This window comes from Rhineura floridana, chromosome 3 (genome assembly GCF_030035675.1).
Source record: "Rhineura floridana isolate rRhiFlo1 chromosome 3, rRhiFlo1.hap2, whole genome shotgun sequence".
NCBI lineage: Eukaryota > Metazoa > Chordata > Lepidosauria > Squamata > Rhineuridae > Rhineura > Rhineura floridana.
Window position 1 is genome coordinate 32,455,835 of NC_084482.1, and position 19,421 is coordinate 32,475,255.

The window sequence follows — 19,421 nt, forward strand, 5'->3', positions numbered from 1 at the left end:
TTACAACTGCTGTTGCCGAAGGATGTCATAGAATCGTAGAATAGTAGAGTTTGAAGGGGCCTATAAGGCCATCAAGTGCTCAATGCAGGAATCCAAATTAAAGCATTCCCAACAGATGGCTGTCCAGCTGCCTCTTGAATGCCTCCAGTGTCGGAGAGCCCACTACCTCTGTAGGTAATTGGTTCTATTGTCATATGGCTCTAACAGTTAGGAAGTTTTTTCCTGATGTTCAGTCGAAATCTGGCTTTCTGCAACTTGAGCCCATTATTCTGTGTCCTGCACTCTGGGACGATCCAGAAGAGATCCCGGCCCTCCACTGTGTGACAACCTTTCATGTACTTGAAGAGTGCTATCATATCTCCTCTCAGTCTTCTCTTCTCCAGGCTAAACATGCCCAGTTCTTTCAGTCTCTCCTCATAGGGCTTTGTTTCCTGTCCCCTGATCATCCTTGTTGCCCTCCTCTGAACCTGTTCCAGTTTGTTCACATCCATCTTACAGTGTGGTGTTCAGAACTGGACACAGTACTCAAGAGGAGGCCTAACCAGTTTATGATGAAGTGTTGTTGATTTCTAAAGAACACTTTGATTTTATGCCAAAAATATTGATATTAAACATTTTTGATGCTACATACGCAAAGCTGCTCTCCAAAGAACTGATCATGTACATGACCTTAGCAGCAAAATTAACAATTGCATCGCAGTGGAAATCAGCAAATGATCTTTCAATACAGCACTGGTATAACTCCCTCTGGAATATAGCCATAATGGAAAAACTTACACATGAACTAAAACTAAGACAGGGTAAGGAAAAACCAGACTCCTTTTATTTAACTTGGCACTCCTTTATTGAATACACTTTGGAAGATACGGTTGTGCACCGTCCATCAATGGAAGCCTGGCAGATATGGAGACACTTATAAACGTTGTAATGGCCTTGCAGAAAGGAAACAGAATTTTATTCACAATCATTCAGACTGCACATCAGTTTAGTAAGAGGTTGAGTGTCTGAGAGATTTTATCCTTTGTTAGCCTTTGGTTATTTCTTTGTTTGTTGTTGTTGAGTAATGGTATTACTTCCTAATTATACTGGTGTCTGATGTAAATGAGAACATTCATGTCATATAAAGATACCTGTAAAGAAATGTGTGTGTGTGTGCGCGTGCGCGCTGAACAGAGGGGAACTAATACTTCACACGATTTGGAAACTATACTTCTGTTAATGCAGCCTAAAATAGCATTTGCCTTTTTTTCAGCCACATCGCACTGTTGGCTCATATTCAGCTTGTGATCAATGACAATTCCAAGATCCTTCTCACATGTCATATTGTGGAGCCAAGTATCCCCCATCTTATAACTGTGCATTTGGTTTATTTTTCCTAGGTGTCGATCTTTGCATTTATCCCTGTTGAATTTCATTCTGTTGTTTTCAGCCCAATGCTCCAGCCTATCAAGGTCCCTTTGAATTTTGTTTCTGTCTTCCACGGTATTAGCTAGGTTTTGTATCATCTGCAAATTTGATAAGTATGCTCTGTACCTCCTCATCCAAGTCGTTAATAAAAATGTTGAAGAGTACTGGGCCTAAGACAGAGCCATGTGGTACTCCACTTGTTACTTCCACCCAGTTTGACAAGGAACCATTGATAAACATTCTTTGAGTACGATTCTGGAGCTAACTGTGGATCCACCTGATAGTTGTTCCATCCAGCCCACATTTAGCTATCTTGCTAATCAGAATATCATGGGGTACTTTGTCAAAAGCTTTGCTGAAGTTGAGATATATTATGTCCACAGCATTCCCACAGTCTACAAGGGAAGTTACCCTATCAAAAAACCAGAGCTTGGAAAAGTTACTTTTTTGAACTACAACTCCTATCAGCCCAATCCAGTGGCCATGCTGGCTGGGGCTGATGGGAGTTGTAGTTCAAAAAAGTAACTTTTCCCAGCTCTGCAAAAAACAAGATAAGATTAGTTTGGCAGGATTTGTTCTTCATAAATCCATGTTGGCTCCTAGTAATCACTGCATTGTTTTCAAGGTGCTTACAGATTGACTGCTTTATAATCTGCTCCAGAGTTTTTCCAGGGATTGATGTTAGGCTGACTGGTCTGTAGTTCCCCGGTTCCTCCTTTCTGAAGATAGGGACAACATTAGCTCTTCTCCAGTCATCCGGCACTCCACCAGTCCTCCATGATTTCGCAAAGATAATAGACAACGGTTCTGAGAGTTCTTCAGCCAGTTCCTTCAATACTCTAGGATGCAGTTTATCAGGCCCTGCCGATTTGAACTTGTTCAAACTGATTAGGTATTCCTCAACCGTTTGTCTATCAATCTCAAGCTCCAATCCTGCCCCTTCTACTTTGTGTTTCCCCGGAGGGTCATAGACCCTTTTTTGGGAGAAGACTGAGCCAAGTAGGAATTGAGCACTTCTGCTTTTTCTTTGTCATATGTTACTATTTTGCCATCCTCATTGAGTAGCTGTGCCACCATTTCTTTTCTCTGTCTTTTACTATGGACGTACCTGAAGAAAGCTTTTTTGTTTCTTTTGGCATCTCTCACTAACCTCAGCTCATTCTCAGCTTTAGCCTTCCAGACGCCATCCCTGCAATTCCATGATACCTGCCTGTACTGTTCCTTTCTGGCCTGGCCGTCTTTCCACTTCCTATATGTGTCCTTTTTTGTTTTCAGGTCATCTCTAAGGTTTTTGTGAAGCCACATTGGCTTCTTCTCTGTTTTTTCCTTGTAAGAATTGCTTGCCATTGCACTTTTAGAATTTCCTTTTTTAGTAACTGTGACGCCCTTCCCTGGTTCTCCCTGTCAGGTTCCCACCTGCTTGTGGCTACTGCCTTTCACTAGGCACCACCAGGGACACCACCAGTCCGGACCGTTCTTTATATGGTTTCTCACTCCACTCTAGCACAGATCTCACTAGATCCCACTGCTAGGCAGCACCACCAGTCACATCCTGTAACCAATACTCCCAGAGACTGTGCCTGAGTCTCTCTCTAGCTGGTTACTTTTGCGACTGCGTGCTTATGCTGTTCCCAACCCCCTTGTATCTTTATATAAAAAGCATACAACTCTGGGTTGCTGTGGATACTTGACTTGTTACAGTTCCTCCCTTCACCGCTGCCACCATTAGATACTGCTTCTGTTCAGCCTTGGTAATTACCTTGCCCTCCCTTCTGGTCTGTATATTCCCCAGCCAAGGATCAGGCCTTTGGTAAACCAAATAAGTATTTATTTACTAATAACAGGAAATGACAAGATTACTTTAGGAATGTTTCACAAGTGTATGGTTTCATATATGGTTACTCTTTATGTTTCTGTTCATATATATCCTCTTTAAATATCAGCCAAATCCAATCCAAACTTCCCTCAGAACTCTGCCAACCGACTCAACAACCTCTCTCTAACCAACTCTCTCCCACCTTCCAACCAACCCCCCTTCATCACTCACAAACCTCCATTTATACCTTTAGCCAGCCAGCCACTCAGCCAATCATCATCCAGCACACTTCAGCTTCTCACCCATGTACTCCCCCTTTCTCTCTCAGTCAATTACCATACATCACCCAATAGACCCGCACTTACCATATTTACAGATGCTAACTTACAGGAACATCACAGTAACTTCTACCCATCTTGGACTCCTTTTCTCATTAGGGTCGCTTGCCATGGAACCGTACTTACAATTGTTCTGAGTTCATTAAAATCAGCTTTCCTGACGTCCAAGGTGCGCGTATGGCTACTCTCAGCTTTTGCTTCTGTTAAAACCAAGAATTCAAGTATGGTGTGGTCACATTCCACCAGAGTTCCCATAACTGCCACTTCATCCACCAAATCATCTCTGTTGGTTAGAATCAAGTCCAGGATAGCTGACCCTCGAGTTGCTTCCTCCACTTTCTGTAGGAGAAAATTATCTCCAACACATGTCAGAAATTTCTTGGAGGGGTCGTGTTTGTTAGAATTTGCCTCCCAACAGATATCGGGATAATTGAAGTCTCCTGTTACTAATACATCATGCCTCCTCGAAACATTGGCAATTTGCTTTTCAAAAGTTACATTCTCGTCTTCTCTTTGATTGGGTGGTCGGTAGTAGACTCCAAGCACCACATTCCTTTTATTACTTGCCCCATTAATTTTAATCCAAATACTCTCAGTGGAGCTACCAAGCTTCCTGTATTTCTGTGCAGGGATATATATATATTAACATATAGCATGACTCCACCTCCCTTTTTATTCCTTCTGTTCCTTTTGAACAAGTTATATCCTTCAGTTGCTGTATTCCAGTCATGGGAGTCATCCCACCAAGTTTCAGTTATACCTATCAAGTTGTAATTGCCCTCCTGTAATTAAGAGTTCAAGTTTGTCCTGCTTGTTTCCCATGCTCTGCTCATTAGTATACAGACATCAAAGACCATGTGATTTGTGGCTTGGCTTCCTTACTACATTTTTCTGAGGGCTGTTACTGGACCCTATTAAATCTCTCTGTTCCTGTCACTGTGCACAAGCCTTCATCAGTCGTTACCACCAAGTTTACGTCTCCCTTCCCCTTAGGATTCAGTTTAAAGCCCTCCTGATGAATTTCTCCATGCTGTGGCCAAACACATTCTTCCCAGTCCTTGTGAGATGCAACCCATCACTTGCCAGCAATCCATTTTCCAGGAAACATAGCCTGTGGTCCCAGAATCCAAATCTCTCATGTTGGCACGATGTGGATGAGACCTGTTGAGATTTGACCTACAGTTTTTCCCCTTGCCCCATGTTAACCTGCTTGGCATAGGTTAAATATGCTTTTCACAGCTGGTGTAATAAATTTTTGGAGGAGTTATAGGAAGCAGTGATTCACCCACTTCTGAAGAAGTCTTTCCTTGGCCTGATAGATTTGAATAATAGTGAGTTGGTCTAAGCTTCACCTTTCTGGGGGCAAACTGACTGAGTTGGAAGAGGTAGGCAGGCTAAAGGAGCTTCTGGATGAGACAGATTTTCTAGATTCATGCCTGCAGCACTCCTTTTAAATGATTAAATGTATAATTTGGATATTCTCCTAAACCTTGATGTACCACCAGATTTTACAAGTGGGGGAAGTGACATGGGGTGCCTTTCACCATCTTTGAATGGTGAGCCATCTGTGTTCATCTCTCTTTGACAACAACCTATCCTCACTCGTCCTATGTTTGAATAACCTTGTGTATTGATGCCTGCAAATTCTCACTCTATGGGACGGCCTTTGAGGCCTGTTCAAAAGCTGTAGTTAGTACAGTTTGCTGTGGCTTGCATCATGATAGTGACAGGCCACAGGGAACATACCTATCTTCCTCTAGTCCAATTGCACCGACTGCTTCTGGAACCAGTTCAAAGTGCTGATGATTAATTTTAAAGCCCTTAATGGCCTTGAGCCTATGAGCCTGTGGGAACTCCCCTTTTATGTAAGTTTTTTACATTTAGCTTCTTTTAATTTGATAATTCAGTGATATTTAATTTAATTCACCTACTGAGATTTAATTTGTTCTCCTAATGACAAAATGAATAAAATTCTTTGTAAGGAGGAGCCAGACTCATGCAGCATTTCACTTGATCCAGGTTTGCAGACAATTGTAGTTAGATGTTTGAATTTTTTTACCTTGTAAAGTGTGATTCAGATGTCATAGTTTGTTTTAGCATTGTGCAAAGAACCAGGAAGATTTTAAAACTTGTCTTTTAATACTGTCAGAAATTACAGCTTTGAGATTAATAATCTATCTCTACCCTAGTTCGTTTTGTCCACTCTAGAAGCACCTTTCATAGAAAATTGGCTTTAGAAACTATGCTCATAGCTCTTAATCACCTATGATGGTATGTTTCTGAAATATATGTTGAGTTTTGGAAAGAACTGCATCTTAAGGAAATAACAGAAGATTCTGCTTTGCAGTGCCTTGGCGTCAGCCAAACACCATCTGGTAAAATTATTTATTTCATGGATGAAATAAGTGCAGGCAGAGGGAGGTGTATCTGGCTAGCTGTTTGCTGGTAGAGACGAAATGTGATGTAACTTTACCTACTTTTGCTGTTTGTCTTTTTTTCGTCTTTCACAGACTTGATCTGTGAATGTTTTAGAACATATGCAACATGTTATTAGTTTGACTGGATTTTTTTTAACCTGTCGTAAAGACAAAAGCTTGGGGTGGGTAACAAAATTTCAGCCTTCCCCATCTTGGTCCATACAACTCCCATGATCCCTGATCATTGCGCATGTGGAGGGCACTAGGTTGGGTAAGGCTGGTCTAAATTAAGAGGTCTTTTACTGCTACTTGAGCTTGGGCTTTGCCAGACCTCTAAAGGAGATGGCTACTGAATACTAAAGGAGTGTATTACTTCACTCTTCAGATTTGCTTCATAGAGGGCACCAAGGGATTTGAGATCTTAATGGGTCATGAAGTGAATCTCCTGGGTGGGTAGGTGGTGGCAGGGGAGGAAGATGAAGCAAAATCAGCACATGAACATGGGAGGATGAATTTCCAGTAACCTTCAAATAGAAGTATTGTGGGAATGTATAGACCTTCTCCCTCCTATAAGGACCAGTCTCTTCTGACATAAATAAATCAAGCTGTATTTGAAAATTAATATGAGGGACAGACAGACAAAGTAATGTCTGAATGATGGGACATGAATCGTTCCTCATCTTTGACCTGGCTGACAAAAGCAAGAATTCTGCCATGGATTAGTTACATGTTTGCCCATCTAGGCCTAGCTGTAAAGTCCCATTGGCAAAGGTCTCGGGTTCATTAGCTATCAGACTGAAGGAAGATGGAGAGCAGTGCCTTTTGAATCCATTGCTCTGTTTTGTTATGCTCTTGATGCTTTTGCCTCATCTCAATGTGTGTGTATTATTTTGACCATGCTTTTTTTTGTTAGGGAACTGAGCCTGATATAAAGGAAAAATAAAAGAGCCTCATTTAAATGTCTGTCACCTCCTCCCACATTCTGCCTTGAAACAAGATACAGACTTATGGCATTTGCATGAGCCAATATTCCCCCCCCCCCCCATGATCTAAGCTGATGAAAAATTACGTGATGTTTTGGATGGGCCAACAAAGGTATTGCCCTAATATGGATTGTGATGTGAAGGGTATTGGCCCTTGCATTCTTATGAAGAGAAGGAGAATGATGAGAGAAAATAAACCCTCAGTCTGTGGGGAATGAGTACATACTTTTGTGTGTGTGTGTGTGTGTGTGTGTGTGTGAGAGAGAGAGAGAGAGAGAGAGAGAGCCTGTGGTTGTGCTTGCTTTCTCTGCCCCTTTCTTTTTGGGGGTGGGTTTTTATGCTCCAAATGGCTCAAGGTAACCAGTTGTGAAAGCAAATTTAATGTTTGCTGTAACAGGTTTGTTACAGATGGCACAGAAGGATTTTCTCATGCAACAGAGCACACAGAGTCCATGCTGTGGTTAGCAAGGAATATATAGGAAACGGACCTTTAGTGTGGCGGTAGCTACCCTGTGGAATTCCCTCCCCTTAAATATTAGGCAGGCGCCATCTCTGCTATATTTTCGGCGCCTTTTGAAGACTTTCCTCTTCCAACAAGCCTTTTGAGTTCGGACCTATCCCAGTCTGTGTCTGTGTTGGAGCTGCTTTTAATATGTTTTCTTTAATAACATGTTTTTAACCCTTTTTTCTAAAAAAAGATGTTTATAAAGCTTTTTTAAAAAACGTTTTTAATGTTGTTTTGTTTTAATGTATTTTAAGATCTTTTTATGATGTTTTAAAGTGTTTTTAGCGTTTCTGTTTGCCGCTCTGGCCTCCAGCTGGGAGGAAGGGCATGATATAAATAAAATAATAAAAATAAATAAATAAATAAATAAATAAATAAATAAATAAATAAATAAACAAACAAACACAGTGCATGCAAATAAACAGTAACATTTGTTGCTGGCCAGGCATGCATATATTCCTCAACACTTATGTGGTATTGTAGAAAATTCTTGAAGAAAGATGAAGAGTGGTACAAGTGAGCATCCATCCCACATCCCAACTTGAAGGAAGAGCAGGAACCTGCCCGAATCCTTCCAGTTTTGTATTTGTGCCTTTCCCCCCATTTCTTAGAGTGCAACAAACACTCAATGTAGGATTGATTCTTTGCTGCTTGTGTTGAATGACTGAAAGTTGCTATATTGGTTTCCCAGCAGCTTCCAGACATGTCACCGCAGAAGAATAAACACTTGAGTAGTTTACGCTGGCAGGCTGAACAGTTAGTCATGGAGGTCCTGGCTCCTTGATGAGTAAATACCACCATCCACCAGGCTTTTAGTCTTGCAAATTCTCTAAAACTTTTTTTTAGATATAATGCTGAAATCTTATTCTGAAGAATTCTTTTTGATCTGCAATTAAAACATTTCCATGTTACTAGAAAGGCATTTATTGACTGACAGCAAGAGATTTTCTCAAATCAAATGACAAAGTACGTAGAGACTAAGGGCTTCTTCAGAAGTCAAACATTTTCTGTGTAAAACAGGAGTGGGGAACCTGTGCCTTGCCACACATTGTTGGGGCTCCAGCCAGCATGGGAAATGGTCAGGGATGATGGGAATTGCACTCCAGCATATCTATAGGGCCACAGTTTCCCCACAGTAGTGTAGAAAGCTATGTGAAAACTGTGTGTAGACTGTCATGTTCGCACTGTTTTGATTTCTGTGACTGAAATAAAACTTTACACACTGTCATGTCTTTGTGAGTATAAATGTCAGGAAATTGTGAACATCTGTGTACATGCAGAGGAACAGGTATACCAATAATTAGTCACAAGGCATATAATAACAATAATAGAAAATTGATTTAATACAAAAACAAGCTAGTTTATTTGATATAATAATTTGTAGGTTACAGGTAGTCAGTTTAGTTTTGCAGGTATAGGTGGAAAATTTACAAGCTCACAAAACAGTTGGTCTGCTTTGTTGCTACTCTCTTGAAGGAAGTTTTATTTGCCCTAATTAGGAGTTGTGAATGTGGTGCCTGTGGTGCCCTTGAGGTCTTCCCTTGGTGCCTACAAAGCTTCTGAGCCTCCCCCCCCCCCGTTCATGGGGTGGTTACTTTTTCCCCTTCCCTTAAAAAGTACATAGAACTAAAAGAGGAAGTTGGAAGAGTGACTAACACTCTTTTCCGCTTTGCCGTTAAGCTCCATGTACTTTTCAAGGCTCAGATTAATTCTGCTGGGTATAACTTTTACCCAGATCCCCTGGAAAAGCAACGTCTGTGCATGCATACTTTCTGTTTGTCTGTATATTGAGGGGCTGATCTGGGGGAGTGTGGAGAGAAGTGATCAGAAGAGGTGGTGACCACATCATTCGCTTAAAAAGCCAAATGTGCCCATGGGCCTAAAAAGGTTGGTGACCCCAGCAATAAATTACAAATATGTGATAACAATAAGAAAGTAGAAAATGCCATTATCTACACCAACAAGGCCTCATTGATCATCACTAGCTCATCTACTAGTATGATACTGTCATGTGCCAGCAGTGCCCTTTGATCATGTACTGATAAAAAAATTCATAGGGAGGATAGGGTTATCAGTGACTACTAGCCTTGATGGCTGTGCTCTGCCTCCATGATCAAAGGCAGTATACTTTTGAATAACAGTTGCTGGAAATTGCAGGAGGGGAGAATGCCCTTGCACTTAGGTCCTGCTTGTGGGCTTTCGTTGACTACTGTGAGAACAGGATGCTGGACTAGATGGGCCACTGGCCTGATCCAGCAGAGCTCTTCTCGTGTTCTTATGTTTACCAGGCTGGATTGGATCATAGTTACATGAAAGAATGAGGATCCAAGTAAAACATTGGAATGGAGGAATAAAGAACTAATTGGCAATGGTTAGAATGTTGGACTGAGACCTGGGAGACCAGGGTTCAAATCCTCACTCTGCCATGAAGCTCTCTGGGTGATATTGGGCCAGTCACTGTCTCTTAGCCTAACTTTCCTCACAGGGTTGTTGTGAGGAACAAATAGGGGAGTGGGAGAACCATGTAGCCACCTTGAGCTACTTTGAGGAAAGGTGGGATATAAATGTAATAAATAAAATAAGCTACAAAATCAGTGACTGACACTCCGTAGCACATTGTTTTTCATTGATTCAACAAGGAACATAAATGGTTTTCAGAAAACAAACAGTAATGTTGTACGTGCTCAGTTTGGGGAAGGGCCATGGCTCAGTGGTAATGTGCTTTGCGTGCAAAAGGTCCCAGGCTGAATCCTTGAAGGCAGGTAGGACTGGGAAAGACTCCTGCCTGAAACCCTGGAGAGATGCTGCCTGCAGTGACATGTGAGGGGCAGGTGTGTCTATGAAGTGACAGAAATGCTCTCCTGGTGGTGGTGCTCACCAGGGCAAGGTGCTAGGTAGGTTGAGGGCCGGAGGAAACAGCCCTGCCGGTGCACATGCTCCTGTGGGGCAGCTGCCAACCCAGAGGTCCCCTGATGTTAGCAACACCTTGCCCTACCCCATCCTAGTGAGCAGCTGCTGGTGCTGGGAGGATGCCACTACCAGACAGTGTTAACAGTACTGAGGTGGATGGAGCAAAGGCCTGACTTGGTAAGAGGCAGCAATGATTAGGGTGTGTTTTGCATTTCTGTTCATTCTCTCTAACATCTGAGTTGGGAGAGGTTGTGCAAGCCCTGGACCAGTGTCTGGATTTGGTGGTGGGCTGGATGAGGGCCAGTAAACTGACTCTGAATCCTATAAGACATAGATTCTGTGGGTAGGTAGTTCCCAAGTCCAGATAACTGGTCAATTGCCTGCTTTGGATGGGGTCGAACTCCCTCTGAAAGAACACGTTTGTAGTCTGAGGATGCTCCTGGATCCATCTTTGTCAACAACACACACAGTCACGATTCATTCATCTTTGTCTTTAGAGGCCCAGGTGACCTTAGTGGCTAGGAGTGCCTTTTACCAGTTTCGACTGGTAAGACAACTGTGGCTGTTTCTGGACTGGGGTAGCCTGGCCACTGTTGTCCATGCACTGGTAACTTTCAGGCTGGATTACTGTAACACGCTGTATGTGGGGCTGCCCTTGAGGTTGATCCGGAAGCTGCAGCTGGTGCAAAATGTGGTGGTACAGCTGCTTACTGGGGCAGGGTATTGCCAACATGTCACCTCGCTGCTGAAAGAATTGCACTGGCTGCCCATTTGCTATCGGGCCAAGTTCAAGGTTCTGATTTTCATGTACAAAGCTCTAAGCAGCTTGGGGCCAGGAAACCTGAAAGATTGTCTTCCCCCTTATATACCCACTCAATCACAGCACTCTGCAGGTGAGGGCTTCCTGCAGATACCATCTTATCAGTAGGTCTGTTTCACACAACACAGTAAATGGATCTTTAGTGTTGTGGCACCGTCCCTTTGGAATTCCCTCCTCTTAAATATTAGACAGTAACCATCTGTGCTATTTTTGGCACTTATTAAAGACCTTTCTCTTTCAATATTCCTTTTAAGTATAGACCTTATCCAAGTTTATGTCTGTTTTGAAATTGCTTTTTAAGTTGTTCAAAGATTTTTTAAAATATGTTTTCAAGATGTTTTATTTCTATTTTTATTTGATTACCGCTCTGGTCTCCGTCTAGGAGGAAGGGTGGGATAGAAGATAAATAAATAAATAAAATAAAATAAACAAATTCTTGACTTGCTAACCCTCCTTCCTCCATCCTCGCCATTTGTGCATGGTATTACACATTTTCTCCCTTTACCATCTTCTTTGTCTACTTCACTATTATTTGTTAAGATTTATACCTCTTCCTTCAAATAGATTTATTGGGGGGCTTGCAATAAACATTTAAAACACCATAATATAATGCAAATCTATAACATAACAGCAAACCCATAAAAAGTATAACAATAATCTGAATAGAACAGACATGATATGCACTCTTCAAGTACTTAATTATGATAGCACTCTTCACATACATGAAAGGTTGTCACACAGAGGAGGTCCGGGATCTCTTCTTGGTCATCCCAGAGTGCAGGAAACGGAATAAAGGCCTCAAGTTGCTGGAAGCCAGATTTCAACTGAACATCAGGAAAAACTTCCTAACTGTTAGAGCCATACGACAATGGAACCAATGACCTAGAGAGGTAGTGGGCTGCCCGACACTGGAGGCCTTCAAGAGGCAGCTGGACAGCCATCTGTCGGGAATGCTTTGATTTGGATTCCTGCATTGAGCAGGGGATTGGACTTGATGGCCTTATAGGCCCCTTCCAACTTTACTATTCTATGATTCTATGACATTTAAACAGTTTAAAAATCTGAGCAAATAAAAATATTTTTGCCCGGTGCTAGAAAAGTATTAGAGTTAGTATCTAGGTAGCCTTTGGGGGAAGAGTGTTTCTAAGCTGGGTTGCCACCCCTGAAAAAGCTACCTCCCCAGTAACCATTCATTGCACCTCAAATGACGAGGGAATCCAGAGAAGACCTTCTGATGTAGTCATCAGAGTACTGCCAGAGTACAGCTCGAGAGCACTGGCAGGCACTCCACTGCATCTGCTGAAATTGTTGTGCTTCTCATTTTTCTACAGAAATTACAGTCACTCTAATTAGCTGCCACTTTTTTTGTCAGGGCTGTGCTATATAGGCACCTTCCTCCAACCGTTTGTTATATTGAATGACATCCACTTTCTTCCTCCTCTATATAGATAGACTACTTGCATTTGACCTGTCATATATCTTGGCCTAATGTACCTACTGGCTGGGGGCAGTCGTTGAACTTGTGTTTTTTTCAGACAGCGACTTGCTATGTAAGATGATAAAATTATTTTGAAACAGAGCAGAGATTAAAACCACTTTTTGACATGGCTTGGTGAGCTGTCATTTAAAGGGAAAAAAGCCCCTGTGGATCTCCTTAAATCCTTGAGTGGGCTTAGATTAGCTCTTTGGATCCCAGCCATAACTTTAGGAAAGATTTCTGATGGTGACTAGTTAGGAATGGCAGTGACCTTTAGAGATACAGCTGTCTTGTTGATTTTATGTTAGTTTTGTCCTCTTCTGTCCACATAGGTTCTTCTGGGCAGAGATTACAAGAGTGCTTTAATATATGCATGTGTATCAATGAGGGCAACACCAAAGGATTACTTGCATATGATTAAACGGCCATCACAGATCAAACATCACAGAGCGCGTTTATATCCCCCAAACTTCACGCTTTTCAATGAAGGGCGTTTACATACGTTGCAAGTCAGCAAGTGATGCGGCATTGACTGGTGGGCATGCAGGTTTGAATCTGCCCTTATGTAGCTGTGGGAAATATTAGTAGTTCTGTATCCTTTAGTGTTGCCCTCATTGACACACATGCATATATTAACTCTTGTAATCTCTGCCCAGAAGAACCTATGTTGTCAGAAGAGGGCAAAAATAACATAAAACCAACAAGACAGCTGTAATCAGACAAATTCAAATCGTTACTTGGACATTTATTTTTAAGACAACAGTTCCAAAGCATGCACTTTCCTTTATTGATTATGTTTTAAAGATGAGTGGATACAAGGACTGAGAACTTTTTTAGCCTAACCTAGAATTCCTTGTGTGTTAGATGTCTCCTAGACATAGTCGTCAAAAAAGTTAGTTACAACATTGAAACTGTCCAATTTGACTGGTATTGTATCCATTTATTGTTACTAATTAATTTTATGAAATAATGGTAGTGTATTTCTACAAATGGAAGCATTTAAGTAGAAAGATACAGCAGCAGAAATTTTTCCACTCCATATTACTGACTGTATTATTGATCAAGCAAGCCCTTGTCACATCATCATACTTAAGAGCACGGTCCTAATCCTAGAACGTGGATACTCATTTTGTATTCTCAGAGGCTATTCTGCTCTCTAGTAACATTTTCTCAAATAGCAGTCCATGGGCTGTAGGTATATTTTGCCCCAAAGGTGACTACCTCGTGAGTGGTCAGACTCCAGTATAAACTTGGCCTCATCTAGTACCAAGGGCTTTACACTTACAGAAGGTTTATATGGTCAGTCATAGCACAACTCACAGATCTTACATAATTACATAGATGTTGCAAACCTCCTTTTGATTTTGTGTCTAATATTAAAGTGTGGTGCATATCTATTACAGTGTTACAGTGTTTTGTTCTCCTTCACATGAAACTGTGAGTGAACATTGTTCTATACCTGTATTAAAATTAAGGCAAGCTGCCAGGAAACCACACAAAATTACACCAGGATCATAGAATCATAGAATAGTAGAGTTAGAAGTGGCCTGTAAGGCTGAGTCCGCCCCCCTGCTAGAGGTTTTGACTGAGGATCGGAATCTGTCTAATTGTCTCGAATATTAGTCAGAGGGCACATGATGCAGCTACCAGCTAAAGCTAAGCATTAGGTTTTGGTCTGGTCAGTGCCAGATAGTCACCTGGGAAATTTATGTATGCCACCTTGAGTTCCATAAGGAAGAAAGGCAGGATATGCATTTATTAAATAAATGCATATTATCTTTATGGTAATTATCTTTATGGGTAATTGGAAATTTATTTGTAATTTTGTGCTTTTCTGAGCGATTGTTATAATTACCTTAGTTTACGCTTAGGTAGCCTGCTATCCAAACAAAAATAACTGAATTAAAATACCTCTTTTTTTTAGTCTGGAATAGACAGCTAGGATTGTATCCATATTCAATTATCTAATCTCTGTGTTCTTGCCATCTCTGAGAATTTATGTACCTATTTTAAGGGTGGTTCATAGCTATAATTTCTAGAAGTGAATGGGATTTGTATTAGGTTGCACTTCTGTGGTACAATGAAGATGACAGCCTTCCTGCATCATGAGCTGTACAGCTATTGCTAATATGAATATTAGTTTCATGTCATTTCCATAATATTAATCTAATTTTAATAAGCATAGAACACCACTCAACAGTTGCTTATCCCTATTGCACTTTTCCTAAGTTTCTTTTTTTCACAGTTGGTGAAAATTGGATTTGCCCCTGAAAAATCTTGAAGCTAGAAATCACGTGTTTGGAAAATAGTGGATTTTGGCGTATGTTGCATATTTCCAGTATAATAAATGCTTTCAGCATGGAATTTTCCAATTTATCCTGGTATCCAGGAGGACAAGAGTACTGAAAAATGAGATATAGGATTCTTCAGGTTTTTAAGTGCAGTGTGCTTACATTGCCCAGACTAATTTCAAATTTCTGAGATCAATTTGCTGACGTAGCTTTTACTGAAGAAATTGGAAATGAGGGGGATTATTTTAGAGGATTTCTTTAAAATGATGCCTGTATTTTAAATGCTTTTGTACTGTTGCTGCTGAACCATTTTACAGGAGTGGAGCGTTAATACAGTTTCTCCATATCAATATGTTGGGTTTTCTATAGTTAGTTGCAGCAAATTCCACTTAAGTCTGCAAATCAAATGAAGACAGTGTGCTGCAGGAATGTTTTTTATGCCACTTTTGAAAGCAGCCTGATGTCTTCTAGTTACTATGTGTTTATTTCCTCCCTCCACCCCAGTGACATTTAACCTTTTTATAGGTCTTATGGATCCTTCGTCATCAGCTGTGGCTCTGGTTTCTAAAACAGATAAAAGACTGTCCAGCCATATCTATCTCCCCCTTCACCCAGTCCTAATTTACCACCTTCCCATAAACTGTTAGGACTTTACAGCCTTTATTCTTGGTTGTGTAGAGAAGATAGCCTTGTTACTGAAGGAGCAATTTAGAGGCTTTTAGAACCCAGGATTGATCTGTGTGTAGGTAGCTTTTCCTTAATCTGTGTTTTGTTGGGGTATTTTTGAGGGAAGGGGAGTTTGATTTGCCCTTAGGGTGAGATAAAATAAGTACTTTGAATCTCAGAGATGCTTTACTGCAGCAGTATCAAGGGCTGCTTCTGCTTCAGACTCTTGGTAGTATATATATTAGCTTAGCACAAGCGAGGAAACAAATGGGAGAAATGTATAGCGGCTTGTGTTATGTCAGGAGGGTCAGACTAAGTTTGTTGTTACTTTTGAGAATACCTTTTCTTTTTTTAAAAAAAGTGTATAATGTGAAACTTTCTATTGACATGCTCAAAGCATTAATCAAAATTACACAAAGCAATTATAAGAAGAAAATGGTTCTGACATGCATGAGAGAGAGAGAGAATCATGCCATGGCAAGTTGTAATAATCTGACAAAAAGGCTGATATCTAGTTTTAGCCCTGAGCTCTTATGCTGTTAGTAGTTCATCTTCAGGCCAGCAGCACCAACAGCAGTTTGGGAGCTGTTTTTCTCTGCTAGAGGAATCTGATGTTCCTGGCAGGCAACAGCAACAGGTAATGGTTGGGTGGGTTGGGGTAGAGTCTCATTTCCTTAGCTCTTCCTTTGCCATTGACCATTCTTTTAAGGCCAGAAGAAGCTAAAGACCAAAGACTGGGAAGGCAGCTGCCTCGATTTCTCTCTCCCCCCCTTCCCTGATTTAATACAACAGGAATCTCCTGTAAACATGCATCAGAATTGTTATGCTCTAACCAACAGAAGCCTCATGATTTTTTTTCATTTTTGATGTTCTTCTCTGCTGCTGTTGTTGCTGCTATCATCATCATCATCATCTTCAAATAGGTTTATTAGTCACTTGTTAGCCAAAGGTCTCCAGGCGACTTATGCATTATTAAAAGCCAATGGAAATATATTATTTTATAAAACAAAATAACAAAACAACAGTAACCACCCACATATAGCCCAGAAAGCTTTGGCAGCACTCTGATGGAAACAACATCATCATCTTAGTCTATCAAATGCCTGGAAAAAAAGGTAAGTCTTTACCTGGTGCCGAAAAATACCAATGACGGAGCCAGGTGGACCTCACTGTGGAGCGCATTACACAGATGGGGAGCCACAACTGAAAAACAAACATTCTGGCAGTAATAGAGTCTTTTTGCTGAAGACAGCATATCTCTTTGCTGAGGCTTCCATAGGTATGTTGGCAGTATACTGTTGCCATACAACACAATGCTTCTTAAAACAGGCTTTGTTTTTTTTGGGGGGGGGGAATATCTCCATGCTTTGCAATCTATTATATGTGGGAATGTCCTTGAAGATGGCTCAGAATTTGTTACTGTAGAATATGGATGCGAGAATTCTGATTGGGATCACATCTTACCAGTGCTGAAGGAGCTCTGCAGGCCAGTTTCTGAGCCCAATCCAGTGAGCTGGTGCTTACCTATAAACCTCTACACTGTTTGGGATCTAGGTACCTAAAGAAGCACCTGCTCCCATACACCTGAGGCAATGTAAAGCATCACTTCTCACTTCCAAGCTGAGTGAGAGCCACTTTACTTGCAGTTATGTGTGCTGCATCGGCTTTGCCTGTGGTAAACAGGCAAAACATGACAGGCAGGTGCCATTTCTAAACACCTGAGAACATGGTCTGGGGAGTTACCATCAATGGGGCAACTTGGAGGAACAGCTGTCTGCCTTCAATACTTAAAGTATTGACTTTGGGAAACACTAGTGTAATGCTAGAATAGCAAAGGCAAGCACACCATATTTTTAAAGCATGTTCTTTTCCCCAAAGAATCCTGGGCGCTTGTTTAAGGGTGCTGGCAATTGTAGCTGTGTGAGCGGTTAACGACAGTTCCCACAATTCTTTGGGGGAAATAATGCCCTTTAAATATATGGTGTGTATGCAGCCATGATTGCCATGTAAAGCATGAAGCTTTTCTAAAGGGGTGTACAAAAGATATATATGAGTGTGCCAGACAGAGAGGGAAATGCGGAGCAAAAGAAGTGATATGTAAAGTCATTGGTTAGTTTGAGGACTTAGCATTTCCCCCCTGCTTCTAAGTAGTAGCAATTTAACAATTCCAATATCTGTAGAACTTATTTTGAAAGCCAAGCCTGTCTCCTAGAATCTTGGATCTTGAATGTGCAGGGCCAAAGAAACATGAGAACCCCCAATAACCTCCACCAACAGAGGTTTCCCTATTTCCTACTTTTTACGTCTAAGGATCAGAATGCCAGTTGTACAAGGCAATTGCTCAAGGAATTCTTGTTTTAGGCTCAGAATAAGTTTTGAGAGCACAAACTGATCATTGTTTGGATGACTGGACAGATCATGTCGTTCTAGTGTTACCACAGACTTGCTACTTTTGTGAGCTGTTTATCCCTTTTGTTGTCCACCAGATAAAATGAGGCTAATGTTGTTGTGCTGCTGCAAGTACTAGGATCAAGGAACAAACATTAAGTATTAGTTAGTTGGACCAGAGGCACTGTGGGAGAAAATTTGAGGAGTGTGGCTCTCAATATGCAAATTTAAGCTTTTCCCAAGAGATCTGGGCTCCTACTGGGAGGAAGGGCGAGATATAAATCAAATAATAAATCTAGGCAATAGGCTTCGGTTCCAGCAAGAGTGGTCCTTATGCCCCATTTTCTCCCTTTGCACTGGGCAACTCCTAGTCCCCTCTTCCTCCAATCCCTCAGAGCAGGAAAACTGAGAGAGAAGGCAGAGTTGTAGAGACAGTTAAGCTGTTTCTGGGTTTCCTGCTTTTCTCCTCTATCATAATGCTTGTGTATTTTAGCCTCTTTCCTGCCATTCAGATAAAAATGTGAGAATTTATATAATGAAAGACAAACAGCCAAATGGCTCTTCCTGTATGTCAGACAGATCACTGTCAGGGATAATAGTTTAGTAATAATCATGTCCCTTCTTATATGGCATTTTGCTCATGTGGCACAGCATCCCCAAATATGTATCTGACCGGCTTTGAATAAATGGGTTAATAATGACGTTAATGCAATTCTCTGGATGTCTGCTCAGAAGTAAATCCCACTGAGTTCAATGGGACTTACTACTTCCTAGGAAAATAGTCTAGAATTGCAGCCTAAAGCCATTTAAATTGTCTAGTACAACAGTGAAGGGCTTTCAGGGCAATTATCAAACATAATAGCTTGTATAATACTGTTGCTGCTGGAGACAGAAAACTGGTCAAAAATGACATGCTAACATGTTTTAGATTTTTTTTTCTTTTTCAAAAAGGGCAACACATGTCTGATTTCTGATTTCTTCGTTTCTTTTAGGGGACATTACCCAGAAGGGGTATGAGAAGAAAAGGGCAAAGCTGTTGGCTCCATATTTCCCACAGACCCAAGGTATGTCTTCTGTTAGGATCCAGAATAAGATGTGCTCTTGCCACATAGAGTTAATGGTTACAGTTCAGAATTTAGGCAGATAATACTTACAAAACATTTCCCCTTTGAAATGTATTTAGGGTTTTTTGAAAAACTTTTTTGATTAACGGTTTTAGATATATGGTGATCAACAATACCTTGAGCTCCTTTCAGGGAAGATGGAATATACATTTAATAAATAAATAAAAACATAGAAAAAGCTGGGGTCATTGAAAACAAGAAAGGGAAGCTAGGCTGGTATTTGCCTGCTGGTTTAGCTATAGCCTGACTTTATAGCCGTGGATTACATCCAGTAATGTC

General features: G+C 41.0%; 1 protein-coding gene across 5 annotated transcripts in view; it reads left to right on the forward strand.

Moving 5' to 3' along the window:
* The window catches only part of DIP2B (disco interacting protein 2 homolog B), a 217,435-nt gene that overhangs the window by 88,974 nt on the left and 109,040 nt on the right, over positions 1-19,421 (forward strand). For all 5 annotated transcript variants that reach the window (XM_061615250.1, XM_061615253.1, XM_061615249.1 and 2 more), the window contains exon 2: positions 19,011-19,082. In XM_061615250.1, the coding sequence (XP_061471234.1) occupies positions 19,011-19,082 (72 nt within the window). The remainder of the gene's footprint in view (positions 1-19,010; positions 19,083-19,421) is intronic.